At 40.6% G+C, this 24544-nt stretch overlaps 1 protein-coding gene across 1 annotated transcript in view; it reads right to left on the reverse strand.

Annotated features, from left to right (window-relative positions):
• Positions 1-24544, reverse strand: part of itfg1 (integrin alpha FG-GAP repeat containing 1) — a 93342-nt gene that overhangs the window by 58277 nt on the left and 10521 nt on the right. Inside the window, exons 7-9 of the mRNA XM_077564296.1 lie at positions 15930-15979; positions 11919-12000; positions 6131-6225 (exon numbers count right to left, since the gene is read on the reverse strand). Of these exons, the coding sequence (XP_077420422.1) occupies positions 6131-6225; positions 11919-12000; positions 15930-15979 (227 nt within the window). The remainder of the gene's footprint in view (positions 1-6130; positions 6226-11918; positions 12001-15929; positions 15980-24544) is intronic.

Raw genomic sequence — 24544 nt, forward strand, 5'->3', positions numbered from 1 at the left:
AAGTTGCTTACAATGTCAGGAGTGTCCCAGAGCGCAAATTGGCACCAGAATCGAAATGTACTGTATTTGGGAACTGGGTTATGCTAAAAAGGAATGACATTTTTCAGTTATTAGAGTAGACCTATTGAACGGGCCCAGTTCGTTTCACATTCAAGAAGTGCAGTAATTCTCTGACTGTAATTGTCACCTTTCTGTGACAGGCTGAATTCAGCTCACTGACAGTTAATGAGGAAAACTGCTATAGAAAAATGGACGAACGAGATCTCAATGAGGTTTGTTGAGTTTTTCAAAACACGTCATTTTATCTTAATAATCACTTTAGAAAACATTAAAACATGCCTTTTCGATACTGTTCATAACGTTGAAAGCATGTCCTAGCCAAGAGATTAAAGTTGACGTAGCAAAAGGTTGACGGGTGGCTATGACTTCATTTGTGGGTGTTAATGAGGTCATAGCCGGTGTCAGAGATGGAGTGAGACCATATGTCGATATCGCATGTCCAAGACCACCGACCGGCTCAGCGGGGCGGACTGGGCGTGGCCCTTCGGCTGTCTGGCCAGCTGGCTCTGGTTTGGGCAGAGGCTGCGTTGCTGCTGTTGACGGATGCACACTGAATGGAGCTTTTACACTCGGGTGATGAGTTTTCAAACCAAACTTGTCTGGGCCTCCACTTGTGTGCAGTGTCTTGCAAATTCTTTTGTGTTCAGAGAGCAGAAGCTAATCGAGCGCTGACGTGTGAGTTGCAGAAGGCCAAGTGGATGTGACCCCTGCCAAGGCCTCTGGGGGTGACTTGTGCTTCCATGCAAACTACGAATATAACAATATACGGGATGTCTATAAAGCCTCTTTATAATAAAGAAGATACAATCCAAAAGCAGTCGAGACAGAAAGTCTTTCATCATATTAAATTGGAATATTTTTTTTACAGTAGCGTAGGTTTTTTTTTTTTTTAATCTATGAAGATTTTAACATTGAGAGTGCTTAAACGAGTGATATATGTGAAAAAAAAAACATGTTAATGCATGTCTGAAAAAGTGTATGAAATGTGTGGTTTTATAGCCTTAAAACATACATAATAAATGTAAAAAACAAAGTTGACTACTTCATGGATTTCACCTACTGGGATTCTTTTTTGGAATGCAACCCCGGTGATAAACCAGGGAACACTGTACTCACTGAGAAGGCCACATTTTAAAAATGTTGGTGTCGTTCTACGGATGTCCACAACTGCAACCGATCCTATAATTTTTTATGCTACCGCTTTGATTAGCTGACTAGTTTCAGTAAAAAACTATCCACACCTATTAGGTGGACCCCTTAAAATTGTTGTGATGTAATTTTATATAAATAGCACAATGAAAGATTATTAAAATAGGCCAGTGGTCCCCAACCACCGGGACCCGGCAGAGTTGAAAGAATAAAAAACGTACTATACTTCCGGTTAAATGATTAGCCGAGGATTAAAAATATTTTATTTTGAAAAGTGACCCGGTTGTCTTAAATCTATCTTTCTCTTAAATGCGCCAACTTGGCACATTTAAGGAGGGCGCTGCTAATAGTTACATAAAAATGTGGCTTTACATTTATCAATATATCTACAAAATACCCCAGTTTTTGTGTTGCTTGTAACATTCATAAGCATACCCTTGTTTGTGCTGCTAGTAGAGCTACATAAGCATACATAGTAGATTTGTGTTTGTTGTTGTAGCCTTTTATTAATCAGCCGCCACACAGCCAAGCCCCCAGACAGACTGATGTCTGAGATCGGCCCATACGTCATCAATCTGCGACAACGCGTCGTCAATAGCTGCGACTATTGCGTCATCACTGGAGGAGTATCCTGCATATGGTGTCAATGTTTTGAAATCTTTCCACTCTGGAGCCCGGTTTCAAAAGTGATCGGTTTCAAGCTCCGAAACTTGTCAGGATACATTGAAACTGGCTTTCATCTGGACATTGGTGTGTGCTTTCCACAGGGACATGGCTGTTTGCGTTTGGATAATTAAATGCGTGGCGGTGGAAGAGTGTGTCAGGTGTGAAACACCACACCCCTCGTTTCGATTCTCTGCTATTCCCTTACACGCATGTGCTGCAATGCCTCTGATACTAACTCTAAACTGGAAAATTGAGCGTTTCTATCGTCCTCCCGTTCCGTGGTGTGAATTTTCACTCAGAACTGCTTCGGTGGGCTGAGTGAAAGCCATTTTTTACCCCTGCATTTTTACCAGCGCTGTACTGATAAGGCACCGATGCAGCATGGGGGGGGGTTGAAGTAAGCCTGGCTTTTCGACCATGATTAACTTATCTCAGTTTACTTACAAATTGACTTAGCGTTAGTGAATACACAGCTATAATTCTTTTGTATAAATGATACATACACAGGTTCATTATACCTTCTGCCATCTAGTGGAAGATCATTTCATTGTTCTGCCTGTCACTATTCATCACTGGCATGGAAAGATGTAGTAGTATTATCTATTGTGGTACATATTCTTTTCTTCTTTCTTTCTTTTTCTTTTTTTAAACTTTTTCAGACCTATTAATTTAAATGAACTAATTTTCACAGCAGAATCACTGGATTGCAGAATGTAAATAAAGACACTAACTGATTTATTTTCATTCATTGGCCAGCGGTATCAACCATTACTACGATCGTAAAGTAAAACCCATTTTCATGGCAGGCTAAACATTCAATGTCCCATGAGCCAAAGTCCACAGTTGGATCTTTATAACCATGCAAGGTTGTGTCAGAATAAATATTAAAAAGCAGAAATGGGTAGAAGCTATCCTGTCGTTACTTTATTCTAGCGAGGTGAACTTAAGGTCTGCAGGATGTTAAAGACACACGAGGGGGTGTATGCCGATTAATGTTCTGGGGCTGAACAAGGAGCCGGCGTGCATGTAAATACAACACAAGCTGGTTTGGACTCAGCGGGAAGTCCTTGCCAGCCCGAGGGTATCTCATCAAGTGTTGTATTTCATTTTTCTCCCCCCGCCCCCCCCCCACACCCCCACACTCTCATCTTCCTCCTGCTACTCTCTCATGTCATGTTCAGCTTCAAGTGGAAATGAAGGCAACAGAAATAACTCATCCCACTTTAACATTAATCTATGATAAAGGCTGCTGAAAAACATGGATGTTTGTAGTTTTGACTTTGATTTAAATAAGTGGTTTTGAAATGAAAGCATATATGTAAATATTTCAGAAAAATGTATGTTCACAAATTAATTTTATATTTAGTAGGTTATTCAATTTCAGTATCCTAAAAACCCAACATTTCTCCCATACCAGAATGGTTCAACCCAACATGTCATATACCACATAGAATCACCTGTCAATCACTTGAAAACTTTATTTAAAATTCTGTTAATTATTTCTTTTTGAGAACAGAGCTTTACTATGATCCCAAAGGAGGACACTTAATGTTGATAATACTTTTTATGTGCACAAATATTTATTTATAATTCAATTAATTATACCTTTCTTTTTTTTTGTTTTATATTTTTATTTACAAATAGTTCAAGGGACCACATAAATACAAATAGAGTTCCAAAGTTTAATAAATCAGACAATGATGGTGCAGCCCTTGGTTTTAAGTCTTTTTTTTTTCCCAATCAGAAATGCTTTGCACTGGTTAGGGGGTACTTGGCTGAAAAAAATATTTCACAGGGGGTACGTCGCTGCCCTCTAAAAGAATCGGAATCATTTGTAACCGTAATCAGAAACATCATTCAATCGTTCAAACTGGCATTATTTGCAATCCTAATAAATGAAGGCTGACTATATTTTTGAAGAATAAATAATGTGTGCGCTAACTTGTAGCTCAAAAGACATTTTTGGTCTACACACAAGAAGACAAGCGGTTGTAGTGTTTCTCATTGATTGACATTGTCACCTGGCATCCGTATTACAGCCTTTTCACTTTTTTTGAATGAATTTGACGTTTTCTTCTGTGGAGCCTTCATCATAGCTTCCATCTCAACCATGTAACCACGTGTTCTTCATCCATCAGCGATGATAACGCCTCCTCCTTCTCTTCGTCTTCCTCTAAGCAGCCACCCTTTGGTTTATGTTACCCTTGTCCTTAACCACATCTTTCTATGCAATTGGTTTTTGATACTGACAGTGAAATGTGACACAAGAAAGACGAGAAAAATGGGTGTCTAAAATGGAATTCTCGACTGTGCATGAGCGTGTGTGTGTGTGTGTGGGCGGACATGCCGGATAAGCCGATAACATTTCTATTTTGGATTGGGAAGGGGTGGGGGGGAAATAAGCAAGTGGAAGCTGGTTCTATGATGGCAGAGGATGGAATGAAAGGGAGTCAGGCGTCCTGCCAACTGGTAGGATGTAAACTGAAAAGACCATATGTATGGCGTTGGTGTGTGTGCGTTTGTGTGTATTGTTTAAGCATCAGCATTCGTGAGTGTGGATTGAGTAGGATTTTAAAAGTCTGACCTGTTCGATTTGTTAACAAAACGTTACCTCATGCTAAATAATATGGGATCACAATGGTCTCAGAGGTTGGGATGTCTGTGCCACATTTGAGAGGTTTTGTGATCAAAACTTGTGATGTGGGTTTTCTCCAGGTACTTTGGATTCCCCCAATGTTCCAAAACCATCATGCATGTTAGGTCGATTTAAGACTCAAAATTGTCCAGGGGTGTGAATGTGATTGCTTATTTCTCTGTACGTGCCCTGCGACTGAGTGGCTAACCCCCCACCCCCCCCATTTATTTTTTTTTTTATATAAGATTTTAGTGTTTGCGTGAGGTTGGGTTCTGCTGATATGGTGCAAAGAGAGTCATGAAACATACATAACAAAAAAAAAAAAAAAAAAAAGAGTGTGGACCACAGTGAGAATGCATAAACAAAACAAGTAACACAGCAATTAGAGGGCAATGTTTTCACCTGCTAAGATGACACTCATGATTCTGTAACATGATCATCAGCCTCATTCCGCAGTTTCTAAGTAAGCACGGGAACGTTGTGAAAGTGCTCACTAGGGTTGTTTTTTGTGGAGGGAAAGTGTAGATTAAAAAGTCTCTGCCCCCGCAAAAAAAAAAAAAAAAAAAACGTTTTTCATTTTGCCTCGCCTGAATTTCCAGCTACGTTTATTTTTTGTGACAAATGACACCCGCATCTGCTGTAAATCATTTCTTACATAAGCGACTTGCAAACTCAGGAAAATATCCAAGAAAAGCCAGGTTTCCCTGCAGTGAAGGCACCGTTTGCTGTTTGAAATAAAATGGTACCATCACTGATCATCCTTAACCCCAAGCACATTTTCTACATATCATTTAGATGATTTGATATTTAATTTATTGGAATTTATTGTATAATTCACTACTTGAAATTAGTTACTGCTGCACTTGAGTGCATCGTTGCTTTTCAAAAAGAAGACAAGACAATATCTAAACTATTATACAATGGATCCCCATTATTCACGAGTGATACCACAACCACAAATTGCAAAAATCTGCAAATAACTGATGCTCGTCATAATTTTCATAAAAATAAAAAATAAAAATACAAAATGCGATTGTGCGAATAACTCGGGGAAATGTTTAAAAAAAGAGCAAATAAGATGTGGGTTAGGTAAGAAAAAAACATGAATAAGCAGTTTTCACAAATAATAAGAAAGTTTAACTCATTGGAAAATTTACTGGTGGCAATTAAGTACTATTTAGTTTGTTACTAAAAAAAATTAATGATGTTACACTTTAGAAAAAAGAAAGCATTTCAACTATTTTAACTTAAATATTTTTTTAAGTAAATAATTGGGTTTTTGAGATTTTACATTCATTTTGGTATTTCTAAGCCAAAATTGTGCAAAAAAGAATTTGTGGGAGCAAGGAGAGCTAAATTTGTCATTATTTGTTCTACTTGTCTTGTGATGAAGAGAGAAACTTTTAACTGCTTGATATGCACGCTGGGCTAGAAGTGCTCAAATGAGAAAAATAACCTCCCAAAAAGATCATGAAGTGCAAATTATAAAAACTAAACTAAACAAAACAAAACAAAAGAACACTGCAGTGAAAGAAACCAAAATAGAGAATATTTAAAAAGCAGAGATGTCGTCAGAATCACACTAAGGGTGTTTTAGTTAGTGTGTGTGTGTGCCTGCACCTCTTTGGAGCCTGACGTGGCCAGGTAGATCTTGCTGCGTTGGCAGGCATCGTCCAAGCACACCGGCAGGAGGTGGTCCTGGTAGCCGTCGCCATCTGCCAGAATTACAATAACAGCGTTAGGCAATAAGAAATAAATAAGAAGAAAACAACAAAAATGTGCCGTGCTTGGGATCAAGAGAAATAAAGCAAATTCCCAGAAGGGCAAAACCGTTTTTTTTCTGTCATTTGTGTTTTCTATAAGCGGGGCGTGGGGTAGGTGACATTATTTTAAGGCTGAATTGCCCAGTCCTACAGCATGACATAAAATGGATACAGGGTGACATATTGTTTACAGTAGAGAGGGAAAAAAATACACAATGAGAAAAAATTTAGTCCTTCAGAGGCTGACATTCACCAACCTGTCTTCAGTGTTTACAGTCTACCACAGCCACCCACAAACTAATGCAGTCCCACCTGCCCATTCCTACATGAATACCTTTCACTAGTCTTTCATCTATCTTTTAGCCATAATTCTATCATTCCCACTATGCCCTTCCTCACTCTCATCTGTCACTTTCACTCCTTCCCGTCGAGGCGCCTCCTTGGCGAGTGTCTCCGTCCATCTTTGCCACTCTTTGTTCACTGCGTGCCTCCTCCTCCCGAGAGCTTTTCATCTATAGCAGCCCCCCAGGTGACAAGGTGATTGGCGGCGGAGGAGAAGGAGCAGCAGGTATGGAACCAGGTTCCAGGAAAGCAGAGAGGATACAAGCAGGTATGAATGTCTGGCCTCAACTTACTGATGTGCACCGTGAAGAATAATTTATAACACATTTTTTTTTTCTTTTTAAGATTAAGTCAACAGAAACTCGTTTTGATTTCGATGGCACCCTAACACTATCTTTGCATCTTCTTTGTTAAATTGGAGCCAATACACACCTGCCACTACTTAAAGTGCGTCGGACTAACAGCAAAAAAAGGTCAGACATTTCCAGCCATGGTCCGCAGACAGCTTCCATAAAATAAGAGGGAGTCCCAGTGTTTAAAAGTATCAGTCAGGTAAAAGGCACACAATCATTTCCAAGGGATTAAATATACCATTGGACACAGTGTAGACAGGCATCACGTGGACTAAACTATAGTGAGTAGTGACATTCCAAAGAACTGGACTTCCTTCCAGAATTGATGCACAGATGAGAAAAAAATGGTCAGGGAGGCTGAGGCAATACGGAAGGAGCTGGGGTATTTTTTGGCAAGCATGTAACAGCAATCTCCCATTTTTTTCTTCTTCTTCTTCATGTCTGGGATATGGGGTATGCTACATTTTTCAAACATACACTTGAAATCTTCTAAACACGAGTGAGAAAATGTGTCACGGTCCGATAAAACCAGTATTGAATTTTTTGGGGCTATAATTCCCAAGGTATTTTTGATGCCAACACAACACATGCTCATCACCAAAAGCTTATCACCTATATAATGCACTACACATTTTCAATCTGAACTGCTGGCATGCCAGTGTAGTACTTTCACTCTTTTATTACAAAGCCGCTCCGTCGTGACACATGCAGAATGTGGCTTGGCATTGTCTTGCTGAAATAAGCAGGGATTTTCAGCATTACTGGGGCCTTCGCAGATGTGCAAGTTACCCATTCCATGGGCACTAACACTCCCTCATAATATCACAGATGCTGGCCTTTGAACTTTGTGGCGGCAACAGTCTGTAAGTATTTTATTCATTTGGTCTGGACGAGCAGCAAATCTACATCACGACAATGCCAACATCTGATCTGCTCGCTTTGCAAGCCTTTCTCCTTTCATAGCCTATTGCAAACAAGTGACAACTACATCGATATCAAACTGAAACCCCACCACAGACTCATTTTTTACCTACAGTATGTTATGCATAGAACAGTAGGAGGAAAAGATTTTGATTGAATGGGACCTTTTAAGGCGGCCCAGCCAAAGTCCAGACCTGAATCTTGTCAAACGTCTGTGAGGTGATCTGAGGCAGATCTATGCACAGGACATTTTTCTGTGCATAGATCCTGTGCACAGATCTGTTTTTGAGTGTTTTTGCACAAAAAACAAAGTCTAAACATTTTTCCACATCAAGATGTGCCGCAGTGTAGTCAGCCTCGTCGGGGGATGAAAGGTTGACAAGATAGGTAAAATGAGGGAGGAAGAGGGGTGTGGAAGGCGATAACGGAACGAGGCAGACGGAGAGGAAGACAGAGAGGAAGAGAGGTGGAGAGGTTGCTTGTAACACGATATAATAAGATGAGTGGAAATGGAGCAGCAGAGGGGGAGCTGGGGGGAACTAGGCTAGCCTGTTCACACGCCGGCTTACCTGAACACACACACAGAGTTTAAATATCACATCAGAACACATTTGTGTCTCGCTGTATGAAAAGTCTCCATATCTGTGGAAGTCTGAGGTCACGCAGCAGCCTTCGGAGCCTTCTCACTTCCAACATAGCCTCAATTCTATTTGCCCCCGATCTGAAAAGGCTGTTTTCTTGAGTCCTGTTTCCATCCTACCTGCCTATTTCCAACTCACCTCTTCCGTACCCCCCCGCACACTACCATTCTTCATCCTCCCCACCTCATGGAAATTGGGAGGAAGTACGTCCATACTCGTTGCCTTCATCCTGCCCGCTTTCTTCCGAACTACCTACTATAAACCTTCTTGTCTCATTAAATATTCTTTTTTTTTTTTTTTTTATGCAGTATATCCTCCCTCTACCCTCTTCCTTCATATTGGCCTCCTGCCCTATTGCCCTGTCTCCCTAGTTCCTGTCTCATAATGTGACTTGTCCTCCTTCCCGCCTACCTCCCTACCTGCAACAAAGTTGGTGGACACGGCCATAGGAGCGGTGCGTCACCTAATGATGAATGATGCAGCAGGGCCATTATCGCTGTGAAAACCGCAATTACCTCAACCACAAGGCAAAGGGGCACGTTTTGTTCCTTGCACAGGCTGCACGTCAATTAGGAATTTACATCACAAGCCAGTGTTTTCATACACACGTGGTTGATAATCGTTTCTGCAGTGCTTTTACACTCGCTGTGACTAATTTTAATGCAGTCTTTAAGCAAAATGAGTGAGTCACTCTTCAGGCCAGAGAGATACCTGTCGAGAAGGGGACGGGTCAAGCAGAATGAAAGATAACAGCATGTTTCATCTAGGGAGGCAGTTCTCTGTCTTCTCACTGAATTGTCAGATAAGAAGAAGCGTGACCCTCCTAGGCCTCCATCATCAGCTAACAAGCGCAGCGTCGCTCAAGTGGCACTTCCAGAACCGAAGCGCGGTGAGAAAGAGTTCTTTGTTGATGGCAGCTTTGTGTGTGCATGTGAGTAATGCAATAAATCTTTTTGGAACAAAAGGCAAAATACAAAACACAAAAATGCAACACGGATGTGAAGCAGTTCCCAGAAAGTGATTATACAACTACATATTAAATATTAGCAGGGCCCGATATTCAGTGGCAAACTGTGCTATGCGCTATCTTCGCCATACCAGCTTGCTAGCAATGAGCTTCCGGTAGCTAGCTAGCTAGCTAGCTAAACATTCACAGTGCAGAACCACTCTTAAGTCACTAGTCACCGCCTCCAAGGTGGTGAAAAAGCTACACTTTTAACAAGTAGGCCTATCATTATCACAAAGGGATGACGATGGAGAAGTCATGCTAACTGCTAAGCTATCGAGACTTGTAGTTACTTGCGACAGTACACTTTTTACACAAGTCTGGTTGGAAGTGTATGACAAGTAGAGAGTAAACAACTTTTTCTTAAGAAGAAACCAAAAACCAAAACCAGAAACTGAAAATGAATGAGCATGACGTTACCGACACGCTGGTCATTTCTAATTCCCCATCTTTTGCATGGCACCTGGCTGTTTATTAATGACAAAGCACCACTGTGACTGTCCGAGGTAAACCCAGTCAAGAGCACCCCACAGGCCACTTTTGCGGCAGCGCGGGGATTAAAGTGAGCCTGCGGAGATTTGTGGTGAAGAAATGTGTAAAGCCGAGACGAATAATGACTCACACAGGCCCAAATTTTGTGTGTGCAAGTGTTTTGTGCGTTGTGTAGATTAGCCTCGTCTGGCAATGGTGACGGCGGGAGAAAGTTACAGGATGAGCCTGCTTCAAATGCAGAGGAGGCTTAAGGGACTTAGCCAGGGAGCCTCTCACCCACCAAGCAGGACCCAATGGAGTTAAATCCTGTCCTACACAAGATGCGGCTTTTTAGGTGTTTACTTTAACCCTTTTCTGTCCAATTGGCCTCCCGGTAGGAGTTGTCCAACTGAGTTACAATTCCTGTAAAGCCGGTTAGCAAGCTATTTCCTATTACACAGCTCCAAGTCTACCTATATTCTAAGTGACTAGCAGTGTGGTAATACTAGTCAACAACAACGTGGAATATTGGATATTGTAAGGTGTCCAGGAGTACGGTAGTACCAATCAGCACCAAATGAACAAATAAAGAAGAGCAATAATGCTACAATGATGAATACATCAAGAACAGTACACAGATGGGAAAATTTGTCAAAGGGACACTGAAATATATAATATTACAAATTAATGGGAAGGGGAAAAAAACTATTGGAATGTCTGCTGGTTTTAGTGTGGATTGATCTAAAAAGCCTACCAGAGAGACGGAATTGGAAAAGGTGGTGTCCAGGTTGAGGGAAATCCAAGAGGATATTATTTCCTGCCCTTATCTTAGTTCTTGCAGCGTGCAAGTCCTCAAGAGAGGGAACTGGGAAGGTGGTTATGGTAAGTAGTCTCGGCAGCTTTAACTGGCCGTTACAGTCACGTTTTCTCATTTGTACCTGCATAAAACCAGACTGTAATGGATGCACAGAGATCTACTTTACAGTTGATGCTGCAGCACCAGAATACCAGATGCTCCAGTTTCTGTCAAAATGCAGACTCGTACCAGTGCTGATTAAGCAGGTGACTGTGGTGTGTTCTGCAACCTTCAGGGGTTTTACAGCTGTGTGCCTTGCGGTGCAGTGGTTTGTGTAGCGTAAAAAGAGCAGTGAAGAAAGGAAATATCTTTGGGAGGTGTTGTTGATGGTGGGCATGGATGACGTGGTTCTTCCCGAACCTCACCTGCGGTGCTCATAGCCAAACTGCAGTGGGTCCGGCAGTGGTTCTGTGATTTGCTTCAGGTGATCCAACATGAGGTGTTCAAAGGACTTTATGACTATTGATGTCAGGGCTACAGGCCTGCAGTTGTTCCGTACCAAAATTGAAGGTTTCTTGGGGATTTGGATGACAGTGGAGCGTTTGAAGCAGGATGGGACTCCAGAGACTTGTCAAAGATCTGAATGGAGATTGAAGCCAGCTGATCAGTGCATACTTTCAAGGGATCAGACACCATCCAGGTTTGGAGACATCTAGATTTTTTCTTGTCACTTAAGAGGCAACTCATATCCTGCTTTTGAATGGTGAAAGCAGGTTTAGTAGAAGGTGCGGTAGTAGAATGTATGATGCGGGTTGTTGGCAGTGTGATGGAGGTCACTGGTGTTGGCGATGAGTAGATCTTGTGTGTAAAAGTGTATTTTCTAGTCTTTAGAATGAAATTAGGGTGCACTCACACTAGGGCCATTATACCGTATCCAAGCACGCTTGTAGTATGAGCGCAATCGATCCGCGCCTGAGTACGGTTCGGATTCCCAGTTTAGCACGATTGTGAGAGGTGGGCAAGAGGTGGGCCCCAGAGGTGGGCCAGAGAACGATACGGTTGGCCGCACATGACAAACTTAACTTCTGTGAATTCTATGTGTGCGTTGTACTCACCAAAATCAGCAAAGGATGATTGACCCACGTTGGGGAATGGAGGGTCTTCAGGTAGAACAGTTGCCCGGCTGAAGTTGCCATCCTGACATCATGTGGAAGAGAAAAAATGAAACATGAATAGCACTTCAATAAAGTACAGTACACAATTATGAACAAAAACCACAATCATTTAGCCTCATCATTCAACTATACCCCTGAAAATATAATTTTCTCAAAAATCCCATTCCAAACAATGCCACAACTCAGTTTTGCAGAACACCATCTTGAAGATGCCTTATCGCATGGAGGATCCATATCGGTCAAATGTAGCGTGACAATTAATAGAGCAGTCACCTTCTGACCACTGTAGCAAGGCTCATCCTTATGCTGTTGACACCAGAAGCTCACATCAAGAATCAATGGCAAAAGACAAATAAGCAGTATGCCAATGGCAGAAAAGATTTGGTAAATTTGACCTCAGCTCATATGCTCAGCTTTTCTACTTATTTTACATATCGCTGGCGTCGGGCCAAAACCTTGTACCTCCAAAATCGTCACTTTCAGGAGAGCCTATAAGTGGCATGTTTGTTCAACCATTATCATTGCATCATCACAGAGAGAAAGCCATTTTCAGCACTTTAGATTGGTCAATAATTCGTAAAAATTACATCCACACGTGTGTGGACTGACCAATAGTATAGATTTTGGAAGAAGAAAAAATAAGGAAATTTGACAAATTGTGACTTATGAGGTTTTGGCCTGATGCCAGCGATATCCATGTTCCTTACAAATGAGGCACCTTATAAAAGTGAAGAAGACTTAAAGATACATATTATTATTTCATTACTAATAAAGATTTCTTACAGTCACACGTTTAATTTTTTTTAAGCATCCTGTCAAAAGAGGACACACATTTGCACAAAAGCACACGCGCGCATACGCACACACAGAGAAGGGTGTTAACTAATTGAAGATCTGATCTTAGCCAGTGTGATTGACTGGCGCAGGCTGCTGATTGCTAAATGTCATGATTAAAACAGTGCATGCACGTGTGTCGCCACCTGTGTGTGTCAGTGGATTTAATGAGCAAAGATGAAAGGATAACACATCATCTTATTAGTCCACCTTCTCTTCACATTACTCTCAGCCACGTTCACACAGACACGCTATAGAGAACCACTGAACATCATAGCGCACCTGTCCTGTGTCACTATTGACAACACAGTGCACATACATACATTCAAAGTGGAGATGCAGAGAACGTAAGTAACGTGACTGATTAACATTCCAGGGTTATGCTATGCAGCCGGCACCGCTCGCCGTTTTGCACACTGAAAGCGTCTCAATAAGCGCACAGCTTTGTCATTCGGCAAATACAGTACTCCCGCATTATAATAGCCGACGTGGAGTTGACCTTTAACAAACACCTCTCCTCACTACAGCTTGTTGACCTTTGCCTCGTCCTTCTCAGCGCCTGACTTCTTTTAGATAATGACATTACAACACAAGGAGGGCAGGATGCAGGAAGAGGACTTGAGGAAGAAAATAATATAGCGGTAGCTTGACTGAGGAGTTTATTGCACTTTGTGACTAAGCTCATAAATACTCATTATAACTACAAAAGAAATCTGTTTTCCCCATTGGATCGAATGTCATTAATTCATTCATCTTGCCGAAATATAATAAAAGAATGGAAATAATAAACTGCTTTTATGAAATCATAATTAAATGATAGTATTCGTGTGTTGGTCCACTTAATGGTACATGGACTTGTGACATCAGGAGCTGGAGTCGGGTTGACCGCTAGTCATTGTGAGTTGGTGAATTTGAGTCACCACCGATTTGTAGGGCCGGATAACAAAAAAATAATAATAATCGAATAATCAATATTGAATCCATTTTCCTTTTCAAGCCCGATATCGATTCATAAAACCATGAATTGATTATTTTGATTTATTTTTTCCCATAAACTCTTAAGAAAATAGAATAGAAAGAAATAAATAAAAAGGCATTTTTTTTTAAATCTTAGTTTTCTTGAAAATACTGTTCACATGAATTGAAAAGTATTTTCTTACATTTATGAAATATCTGATTTATTACACTTTTAGATAATTCAAAATGTTTTTGTTGTTGTTTTTTGCTGATATAAATGTTTGTGTGACATTTAGGTGATAATAAACGTGTTAAAATTTACTTTGGAATTTAATATTTGTGGAGTTTTGATCATGTCCTTGACATTTAAGAAGAATGGATGTTCCATAATTAATCTGAAATAGGATTGAAGTGAAGTCTTGTGAATCAAAATTTAATTGATTGAGGAAATTAGAATCAATACCCAGACCTACCGATTTGTGCACAGCCCTAGTATGTATGTACTGTATATATTTATGTACAGTAGGAATGTACAGATGAATAAAAATTTTATATAAACAAAGATTTAGCCCTGGATTGGCTGTCAACCAGTTCAGGGTGTTCCCCGCCTACCTGCCCGAAGCCAGCTGTGATAGGCTCCAGCACCCCCGCGACCCTTGTGAGGAATAAGCGGTTCAGGAAATGGATGGATGGATGAAAATTTAGCTAATGAAAATCAGACAATTCTTTTGAATTGTGGTTGAACAGAATTATTTTAAAATGACAAACTCATGAAATCCGTGTGGACAAAACTGATGGAACCCCTCGAAAGGTTTGAAAATAAATCGACCATAGCTACATGTTCAACCAGGCTGTGTCCTCTAATTAGCATCACATATTTAAAAAATAGAACAGTAATAGTCTTCCCCCTTCTCTGCCTTCAGCCCTTGGGACAAAATTTCCAGAAAACAAGCTCAACGAAGACATCCTCGAAGTGCTAAATAGGAAAACATCCTTAGTGAGCATAAATTAAGGAGGGTAGGGGGGGATTGGGCCTGTTAAGATGGTTGAATATTCTAAACACTCTTCTTCCTTTTTTTTTTTTCATCTCTGGTTTGTCAGTATTTCACTGCCAACCCCCATCCTGTTTCTTCTTGCCGGGCCGCCTCCCATTCCCTCTCGCCGCGATAAGATACACTGCTGCTCGCCTTGTGCCTCAACCTGCTGAATTTCAAGCAGGGCCCCCGTCCGCACTACACACACAACACAGAGACTAGACAGAGACACATGCACACACACACACACACACACACACACACACACACACACACACACACACACACACACACACACACACACACACACACACACACACACATATATATATGTATGTGCGCCACACACTTATATGTGCGCACGCACGTACAGTCTCCCACAACAGACAAACAGTCACACGCACACAAAACAGCCACACAGACTCCGCTGGCTCTGCACCGGCGGAATATTAACTAGTCCTGCAGCAGCAGCCGACAATCCAGCAGCCCACTGAAGCTTCACAGATCGCAAATGAACAGAGGTGTGGGTGCTTCATGACTCATCGTCTCTGATCAGTGGGTTAACACCTTCAGGTCGTGGAGTTGGTTGGGGAAGAACAACACAAAAGTGTTGTTAGTGCTCCAAAAATAATGGACAATAATAAATGCACCATTAAATGCATCTTCCTTATGTTTGAGACAAGCTATCCTGCTAAATAACAAAAACCCACACTGACTTGCACATTATTCTATAGCAAATGTTGCAACTCAAAACTATTTGCACCTGGGACTAGTTGCTAGCCAATCACAGGGCACACAGACAAACAAGCTTCGGCGCTCACGGTCACAATTTTGAGTTTTCAGCAAACCCAGCATGCATGCAGGCATTTGGAAAGTCTGAAGGAACTGGAATACAAAACATGAAAAGATGCGTAGAACATGCAAACTCCACACAGGAAAGCCGGAGAAGAGATTCAAACCTCAAACCTTAAAACATGCTAACCACTAGCAACAATGATGCCTATACTACAAGCATACTTTGTGAAATATATACCTAATACAAACATCAATTCTAGGTAAAGTTGTTCAGTGTCCTAAACATCTGTGGAGCTAAATGGAGGTGTGCTAAATATAAAATAAAATGTACCTTGCTAATCCAGGTCTCAAACTTCGGCCCTTCGGTTGTCAGGAACAAATCTAAAAGGCAGAAAGGTGACTGGTTATAAGTCAGGCAAAGCATATTAAATCCACAAGCAGCAATAATGATGCAGCAGCTTCACACCAGGGACAACGACGCAATCGCACACTGTGTTTTCCCTCTTTAGTGTTAGTATTTTTATACATTTCCCCCCCCCCCTCTAGTAACTCCTGACTGTAAAATAGGTGACAGGGAATGTTTGGAACTTGGAATAATTGCGGCAACTGACTTAACTTTATGAGTTTTAAGACATTCAGGGAGAAATTTTGCGAGATATGTTATGGATTGTACGATATTCAAGTAAAAAAAAAAATAAGTCCGGATATCCAAACCCTAATTCCAATGAAGTTACGACGATGTGCAATGTAAATAAAAACAGAACACAATGATATGCAAATCCTTTTGAAGCTATATTCAAATGAAAACACTTTACACACTATGTTCAAACTGATGAACTTTTTTTCTTGCTATTTTTACGCAACTATTCACTTAATTGAATTTGATGCATGCTAACACTGTATGAGCAAGTTCAGGGACATGGCAACAGAATGGTATCATCTCTGCCCCATTTTGAATTGAACCAGGAACCAGCCCCTGACCACATTGAGAGGTAAATGCAACTCGCTTAAGCTGTGGAAAGAAAATTGGGAAGTGGAGGGAATCAACCAGCGAGTCCGACAGGATTTCCGGGTCCAGCACGGCTAATTGGACATGAAATACATACTGGCCTGCATTCTTCATGTGATGCTCACAACCATCGCTAGACACATGCAGTGAAGGTGAGGACAGGGCCAGACTCAGATGCTTTATTCATCCCGTGAGGGAAATTAGATTGTCACGACAGCAATATTTACAATATACTAGAGGTGTAAAAATGAATTGATTAATCAACACGTAATCAATTATCTAATTCATCAATACTTGGATTTGAAACGATCACCATAAAATTACCGAATGAACAATACTGAGCTCTCCAGAAAAAAGAAAAAAGAAAAAAAAGAAACGATCACCATTTTAGATTGTCCCAATGCTTGGAATTTCAGCTTCTGAACAGTAAATATTCTCAGTTTTCTGTAGTCTTTAATGAAAGCAGCCTGATCATATTTGTTTTTAATCAAAGAGCAGCAATAGAATATACACTAATACAGGAGCAACCAACAAAGTAAAAAAAAAACAAATACAAGACCAGCATTTGATAGAATTTGCAAAGATAATAAAAGGGATGTATGGCATCCTGACATGCTGAAAAAAAAATAAAACCCTCTGAGAAGGCATTGGAGACGCTCCGGGTGGCGTGCTGATGAGTTTCGCCTTAATCAGCCAATCAAGCCTCTTAGGCAGGATCCAGCCGTGATTGGCTGATTAGCTTCAGTGGAGAGTGCAGATCATTCGGTAAACATTCCACATTCCCGCTGCGGGGCATCATCTCGTCAAGTTTTATCTCTGGGAAACTCTAGCCTCCACTCCACAACTTCTTTCACTTAAATATCAATCATTTCGACACTTTTGTGGGCTTCAGTCTCGCCATCGCCTAGCAGGTGCAGAATGATGAGTACTTCTGAATCTGAGCTGACAGTGAGTAGGCAAAGGCAGTTTTTGTTAACTTTGCTAAATTGTAGGAGTGTAACGGTTTATGTATCCGTCTCGGTTCGGATGACACGGTTCGGTGCACACACTCAGACGACGAACATACTTTTAATTGGTATCTTGTACCAAGTCATCCTAGGTTCCAAATGGCACTATGTTGGACATGCTGTTATTTGCACTACTGTCTGCTAAAAATAAATGAAAAGAAAACAAGAATTCTGCTTTTTGGACTTTTTGTCGCTTTTTCCTTTTATACCAAACTCGCACTGAACCGTGACCCCATAACTGAGGTACGTACCGAACCGTGATTTCTGTGAACCGTTACACCCCTACTAAATAGTCCATAATATTTAAAGTGAATACCATTTCTTTTAAATAATCATCAATTACTTCACTTGAACTTCAAAAATAATCTTGACTTTATTGAATCAAAACATCAATATGAAAACAGTATTTTTTTGGGTGCAAAATTACTCAAGATCTGATGTTCCAAATTATTCCAAATGATATAATAACTCAATTTGGTGAACTCACCGTAAATATGATAAATTTACTTAATTGAATTAGTATACTAATCATAAATGCTAAAAACTCGGACAATTTAAGTTGTTAGTGGACTGACCGGAAAGACAACAAAAACAAATGATTCAGTGGTATAAGATTCAGATGATTTCATTTGATCTGTTCCCAGAAAATATAAACTCTCAATTTGTATTTAACTTAAAACCTATGTATAGCCATTCAGACCACCATATTCTTCCTGACAGTCACAGGAAGGTTTTCTGTTTAAGGAAAATATTTGGAGTATCTATTTGATTAACTGAGAAAATGAGCTCTTTTTCACAAATGATCCTTCTCTGTCCCAGTGTTTGTCTCTTTCACCCACTTATATCCCATGTCAGCCTTGGAAGGAGCTGTTAGCAAGCCATATAAACCCATCTGCCGCCGCCATCGTTCACTTTTACGCAGGTTTTACAGTTCACTCCAGACGTTTACTTTCATTCCAGAGACTCATTTGAGTTAACGTCATTGTACTGAGGCATAAATAAGAAGATTTGCTCAAAGTAAAGGACCTGGTTGTTATAAAGATGCTTTTCCTTAGAGACATGGCTACTTAGACCAACTCAGGGTCCATTACTTGCGCGGCTTTTGTGTCGGGATCCATTAAATTTTTGTACAGGTGCTATTCAATGACTCTTCAGTGAAAACATTAACCCCTCAGCCTGAATAATGGATTACAGTAAACACCCACTATTCACAGGGGATAGGAATGGCGTGAATAGTTCCCCCTAAAAATGTTTGTAGTCGCCTGATACTAGTTTAAACCATCAGCATACTTATCAAAACACAACACTAAGAATGCCATTCATCTTAAAACGTTATCCTTAAATATAAAAGGCTTACAGATGACAGACAACTGAAGTTGGCCCCACAATATTCCAGTACATGCTGTAAAAAGGCAAAATAATGTTTGTGGAAAATGCAAAACCACAATTGGTATAAAAAAACTCCAAGTAACTAAGGTTAAGATGGGAGTTAGCAAATTCACTAGAAACACCACAAACTCAGATGAATCATCGGTTCACTACTTGAGTTGGTGGCTCTATTGTATTGGTATCGACTTTTCATGGCAAAAGCTACAATGTGAAGGCGTCACTGAATGTACTTTCTTTCTTCTCTGCTAAGCATTAAAAAAGCGCAACCGTTTTTACAAAGGTTTGACGGTTAGCTTGTAAAGGTGGACATCCACCGTAGGTTTATGACTCTCTTTTTAACTATGTGTGCCTTAATCTGCCAAAAACGCAAAGAAATCCAGTTAACTAATTCAGCTTCCACTGTATGAGATCATTGTTGCCAGATTTATGACACCGGAAATTCATCAAATGGTTGACCCGTCTGGAAGTTCCAATTATCCTCGTTTCCAACTGCAAACTACACAACCACATCCAAAGCTTGAAATCTGATTAAAAATTGTGTGTAACTTTTACTCTGGCTTGAAATTGTTTATTTTTCTCAGTTGGCTACAATGACAAAAATTTGTAAACGGGTGGTATTTTTGCATTGATTTGGATAAAAGGTATAAAATAGAAATTTATTGACACATTTTAGCAAACATATTTCCGTATCTGTAAAAGAAGTTACTGTTTTTCAATTTTGTTTGGGGAAGCCAAAAAAAAAAACGGTATGATCAAATCCTCTTATGTCACTCCCCCGTGAACCAGGAAGTGCCCTGCTACCATCAAGATGAACAGACTGAAAAGTTGTAGTTGTGTAGTGATGCTTGTATAAAACATTGCACAGTTCAGTTCTTTGTATACATCACAGGTGTCAAGAGTCCGGTCCTCAAGGGCCTGAGACCTGCATGTTTTTGAGGTTTTTCACGCCAACACACCCGATTCAATGATCAGGATCCTGCAGAACTTGCTGATAAGCTTAAATATGAATCAACTGTGTTGAACGTGGGACACCTCTAAAGCATGCAGGACTCAGGCCCTCAAGGACCGGACTTTGACACCCCTGGTAGACATGATGCTTCTAGATTTTATACCACCTACTTTATTGGTAATTTGAGTATATCTAATCTTTTCTTCTAACTTGGACTGGGCATTCGGTTACACATTTCGTGGTCATATATCGGCTTTGAGTTGACAAGTAAGCTGCAGAAAAAATTGGATGCCACAGTTGATCTGAGCACTCCCCCGAGCATTAGCGGCCAGAGCGAGCGCGGTGAGCTGTCACACTCCGACACTCACGGAAAGTCGCATACATACCAGAGTTTAAAAATGTGTTTGTGTGGGAGGGGAGAGGCGCCCCTTGCGTAACGGCAGCGACAAGGTTTCTGAGTGCTAAGTGGTATGTCGTGTCGCAGGGTAATTAAAGGCACACTCGGTGCGAAGGCTGGAGCCGAAGGACGTACAAAAGGAGTCACGCGGGACGAGGTAGATGCAACACAGCCGTTCTCCTTTAGAAAAAAGAATGGCCTTGCAAAACAAGTCACAACATAGCGAAGGAAATCTCTTAATTACAACAAAAGGCAATCTACAACTGCTTAATTATTTCGGCTCTGCGATGCATCTCTTTTGTCTCGTGAAACTTGAAAGGATAAACTGTTCCGCCTACATAAGAGAGCGCACGCACAAACATGCTGCACACAGCCGCCTCCGCGCCACAGCCACGTGGTACGAACTGATGAACTGTCACGGTTGTTCTATTTGTCTGTCAGGGTTCCGATACGTCAAGATCACATTTACAGAGTATGTGACAACATTTCTAGCTTGCGCTATTTTAACGGCTTTCATTACTCTCAAGTTTCAATGTGCAATCCAACTATTATGCTACATATTAATATGTATATCATAAGATTTTCATTCATACAATGTACAATTTGTATCATATTTTCATGTTAACAGACCTCTCTTACTCTCTCCATTAAAACAGTATACCCACCGGTTGTAATGTCACTGGTAGAAGCCACTGTTTACTTCCTTCACAAATAAGAAATATGGCTAAAGAAAAGTTGTGGTGCTGAAACCCATTTAAAAAACGGATGCTCTGCAGAGGAAAACACTGGAAAGTAGAAATTGATGTCACACATTGATTCTCTCAGCCCATCCATTGCCTCACTCTCGGGCCAAAGTCTATACCAGACAATCTCTATTCAACTAGCCACAACAGTATACATCACATTAAGCAGAGAAATCGCTTTGTCAACATAGCCTTCTATTCTGCATCCATGTGATAGCAGGCTGTCAGTTATCCGCAGTGTGTTGATAGAAAAGCAGCGCTCTGACGGCCAGCATGTTCCAAATATTACCAGAGCTGCAAAGGTGGCACATGGTGAGGTAATTCAAGTTGATACAGAGGTTTTGACTTCTCAGGGAGCAGAGGAGAGGCAGGGAAACGTGGCAGACGAGTGGTCCTTGAGTTATTCATAGCCTCTCCATCAGATTTGTTAAGGGGATTGGAAGCAATTTAAGGGGCCTCCGTTGACTGTTTGACTCAGGCGGCATTATGTCTCTGTATTCCATTTTGCCCATGCAGGCGCACTGAGGGGTATAAAGACCAGGCTTGCTATTTAGCCCCTTTCGTAACAGATAACAAGCTTCAGTGAAGAAAGAGAACTTAAGTTGGCCAAAACCAGCACAGTTCTTTGACCAGGTATCACCTTTTTGGTTGTGTTAAGCATACACACATTACTAGAGGCCAAGACAGTCTATAACAGAGGTGGGCAATCTTGGTCCTGGAGGGCCGGAATCCTGCAGGTTTTGGAGGTTTTTCACTTCCACCACAAGCTGATTTCAATCAACAGGATCGTTATCAGGCTTATGCAGAGTTTGCTGATGAGCTGATCATATAATCAGCTGTGTTGAAGAAGGGCAACATGCAAAACCTGCAGGACTGTGGCCCTTGATGCCCACCTCTGCCCTATAAGCATTGAGGCTATGGATCAAGGCGTAGGATGACTTATCCGGGGATGCGTCACGCATGTGCGGGGTGCAAATCACTGCGTAAGCATGTTAAGTGAAAAATATGTAAAGTAGACGAAGTCCTGAATACGAGGCAGTGCAGTTCAACACCACTATAACAAACATAATGTTCAACAAACACCCAAAGTTGTTTTTTTTTTTTGTTACCATTTCTTGGTTAGTTAACAGGAAGATGGCTCACTGGATTTCCACTAAACTTGCTGCAGAAAAGGACATTTTCGTCTTTGTTGGTTTTAACCAAATAAGGGTTAGGATTAACGGATGTCTCAAAAGATTATCCTGAGTGATTATGTGGGTATGTTCAGAGGTATTTCTCATTATAAGCAGCGATATCCTTCATCTGACCAATTATGCAGAAAAAGTGTGGATTAATAACGTGGAACAACCTCCTTATTTCTCTTTAATTATGCTTATCTGGAAAACTAAAGCGGAGTAGACACATACCAATACTCATGCTAATTTTGAGAATTTTTTTCTATGCATTCCAATCAAAGTTGTCAAAAGCCTGATTATCTGATGTCTCTAAAGATTATCTTGAGTGTGGTGAGGGGTACACTAATAAACATATATATATTTTCCCTCCCTAATTGCAATGTGAAACTGACCGATCAAAACTCCTGATTTTTGGTGGCAAAATCAAGTGTGTGGTGTGGAGTATTGGTCATCGTGAAAACACTCCATTTTTATTGCTATGTATGAGATTTGTCACAATTTTTTTTCTTTTTAAATGGTTCACAAATGTGTGTGTTTTTTTGCCTTGTTAAATATGATGTAAATATGATTTATTGGTTGCATGTCCCTGATTAAATAAGGAAGCAGACTTCAGCAGATTAATGTTGAAGTTATGGTAATGGTTAAAGTCAAGCCAAGTCAAGTTTATTTATATAGCCCTTAATCACACAAGAGTCCCAAAAGGCTTCACATGCCCGCACTTGACAAATATCAATGACATCCCCTAATCGAACCACAAGAGGGCAAGGAAAAACTAAAAAAAAAAAAAACAGGCAAAAAATGAGAAACCTTGAGAAGGGACTGCAAATGTGGTAATCCCCCTTCCAGGATGATCAGGCTGCAATGGATGCCGAATGGGCAAAAATTTACATAATTTGTTATACTTAACATTATTAACTAAAATAGGGCAAAGTCCATTGAAGAAATTGAAGCACAGCAAGAAGAGGTCATGGAAGTGGGTCCTCATCCAAATCCAGCCCGGTTGGTTGGAGCAGTCGGAGAGTTTCAATGTGATTATTGTTAAAAACTCAAAAAATATTTTATGTTTTTCTCTTTTTCGGATAAAGCAGAAATAGTCTATGAAATGACACAGACGGACATGCTGTGGATTGTTTGTCCTTGGCCAAATTTGGGACTTTACCGGGTCAGAGCAGAATTTGTGTTACAGCATTTGTATTAGATCTTTTGGAGTTGTGCAGGTGAATCAAAACTGTATGCAGTCCTTGTTTGCAAGACTAAAATATAATTTCATTACAAAGCCCCCACTTCAGACTCCTTTTCATAAACTGCCTTTTGAAGGTAAATTAATTCATTTAATGGCGTACGAGTACAGTCAATATGCTCACTTTTTACCTCTGTGAGTAACATGTACAACAACAGCAACACACCCACAGTAAACACTTCACAGCAATAATGACACAAACAGAAGTGCTAGAAAGGCACAACAGTGTGGGAGGTAAGACACACACAATGTGGTGAAATGTGGATAATTATTTGTTTCACACTGCTAGCCTGCGCACACACACACACACACACACACACACACACACACACACACACACACACACACACACACACACACACACACACACACACACACACACACGCACGCACACAAGCTAACGCACTAAAATGAGCACTCATTTTATTCTGCCAAGCTTGTGCTTTCAAAGCTTCCAATTAGCAGCTTATCACAAGTACTGCCGAGCTCTTAAGGAAGCGGGAGGATTTCAGTTAGGGTTCAGCACCGATTCACAAGTGAAAGTCAGCTTGGTTCTCATGTGATAGTCTGGGCAGGCATCAGGACGATACGTCTTAATTGGGCGACATGGTGAGCTGACTTTCAAAAGCTCAATTTAGGGTCCATGTTTTGAACTTCACCTTTGCTCTTTGTCGGGAATGAGGATGGCTACAAGATTACGCTTTAGATTATGCGGTCAAACTTTTAAGGAAAATTGCAATAGATAGAAAATGAAGCTCACAAAATGTCAACAACAGAAATGACTTGTGCATGCAATCCACAAGTAATGTCACCGTCAACAATGTCTGTTTCTTATCTTGAATTAAATTACTAGTCCCCTATTGAAAAACAGTTGCTTTAATGGTCCAAAAAAGTCACTAAATAATGACTAAATTGTGAGCACGGCCTATAGCCGTCAATGGCATTGAATGAGTTGATTGCCATTGGGATGATATGAGGTTCTTTACCCAAAAAAAATGGATTTAAAAGGTTTGAGAACCCTGGTCTAGGCAATGTAT

This window comes from Vanacampus margaritifer, chromosome 4, assembly GCF_051991255.1.
Source record: "Vanacampus margaritifer isolate UIUO_Vmar chromosome 4, RoL_Vmar_1.0, whole genome shotgun sequence".
In the NCBI taxonomy this organism is placed as follows: domain Eukaryota; kingdom Metazoa; phylum Chordata; class Actinopteri; order Syngnathiformes; family Syngnathidae; genus Vanacampus; species Vanacampus margaritifer.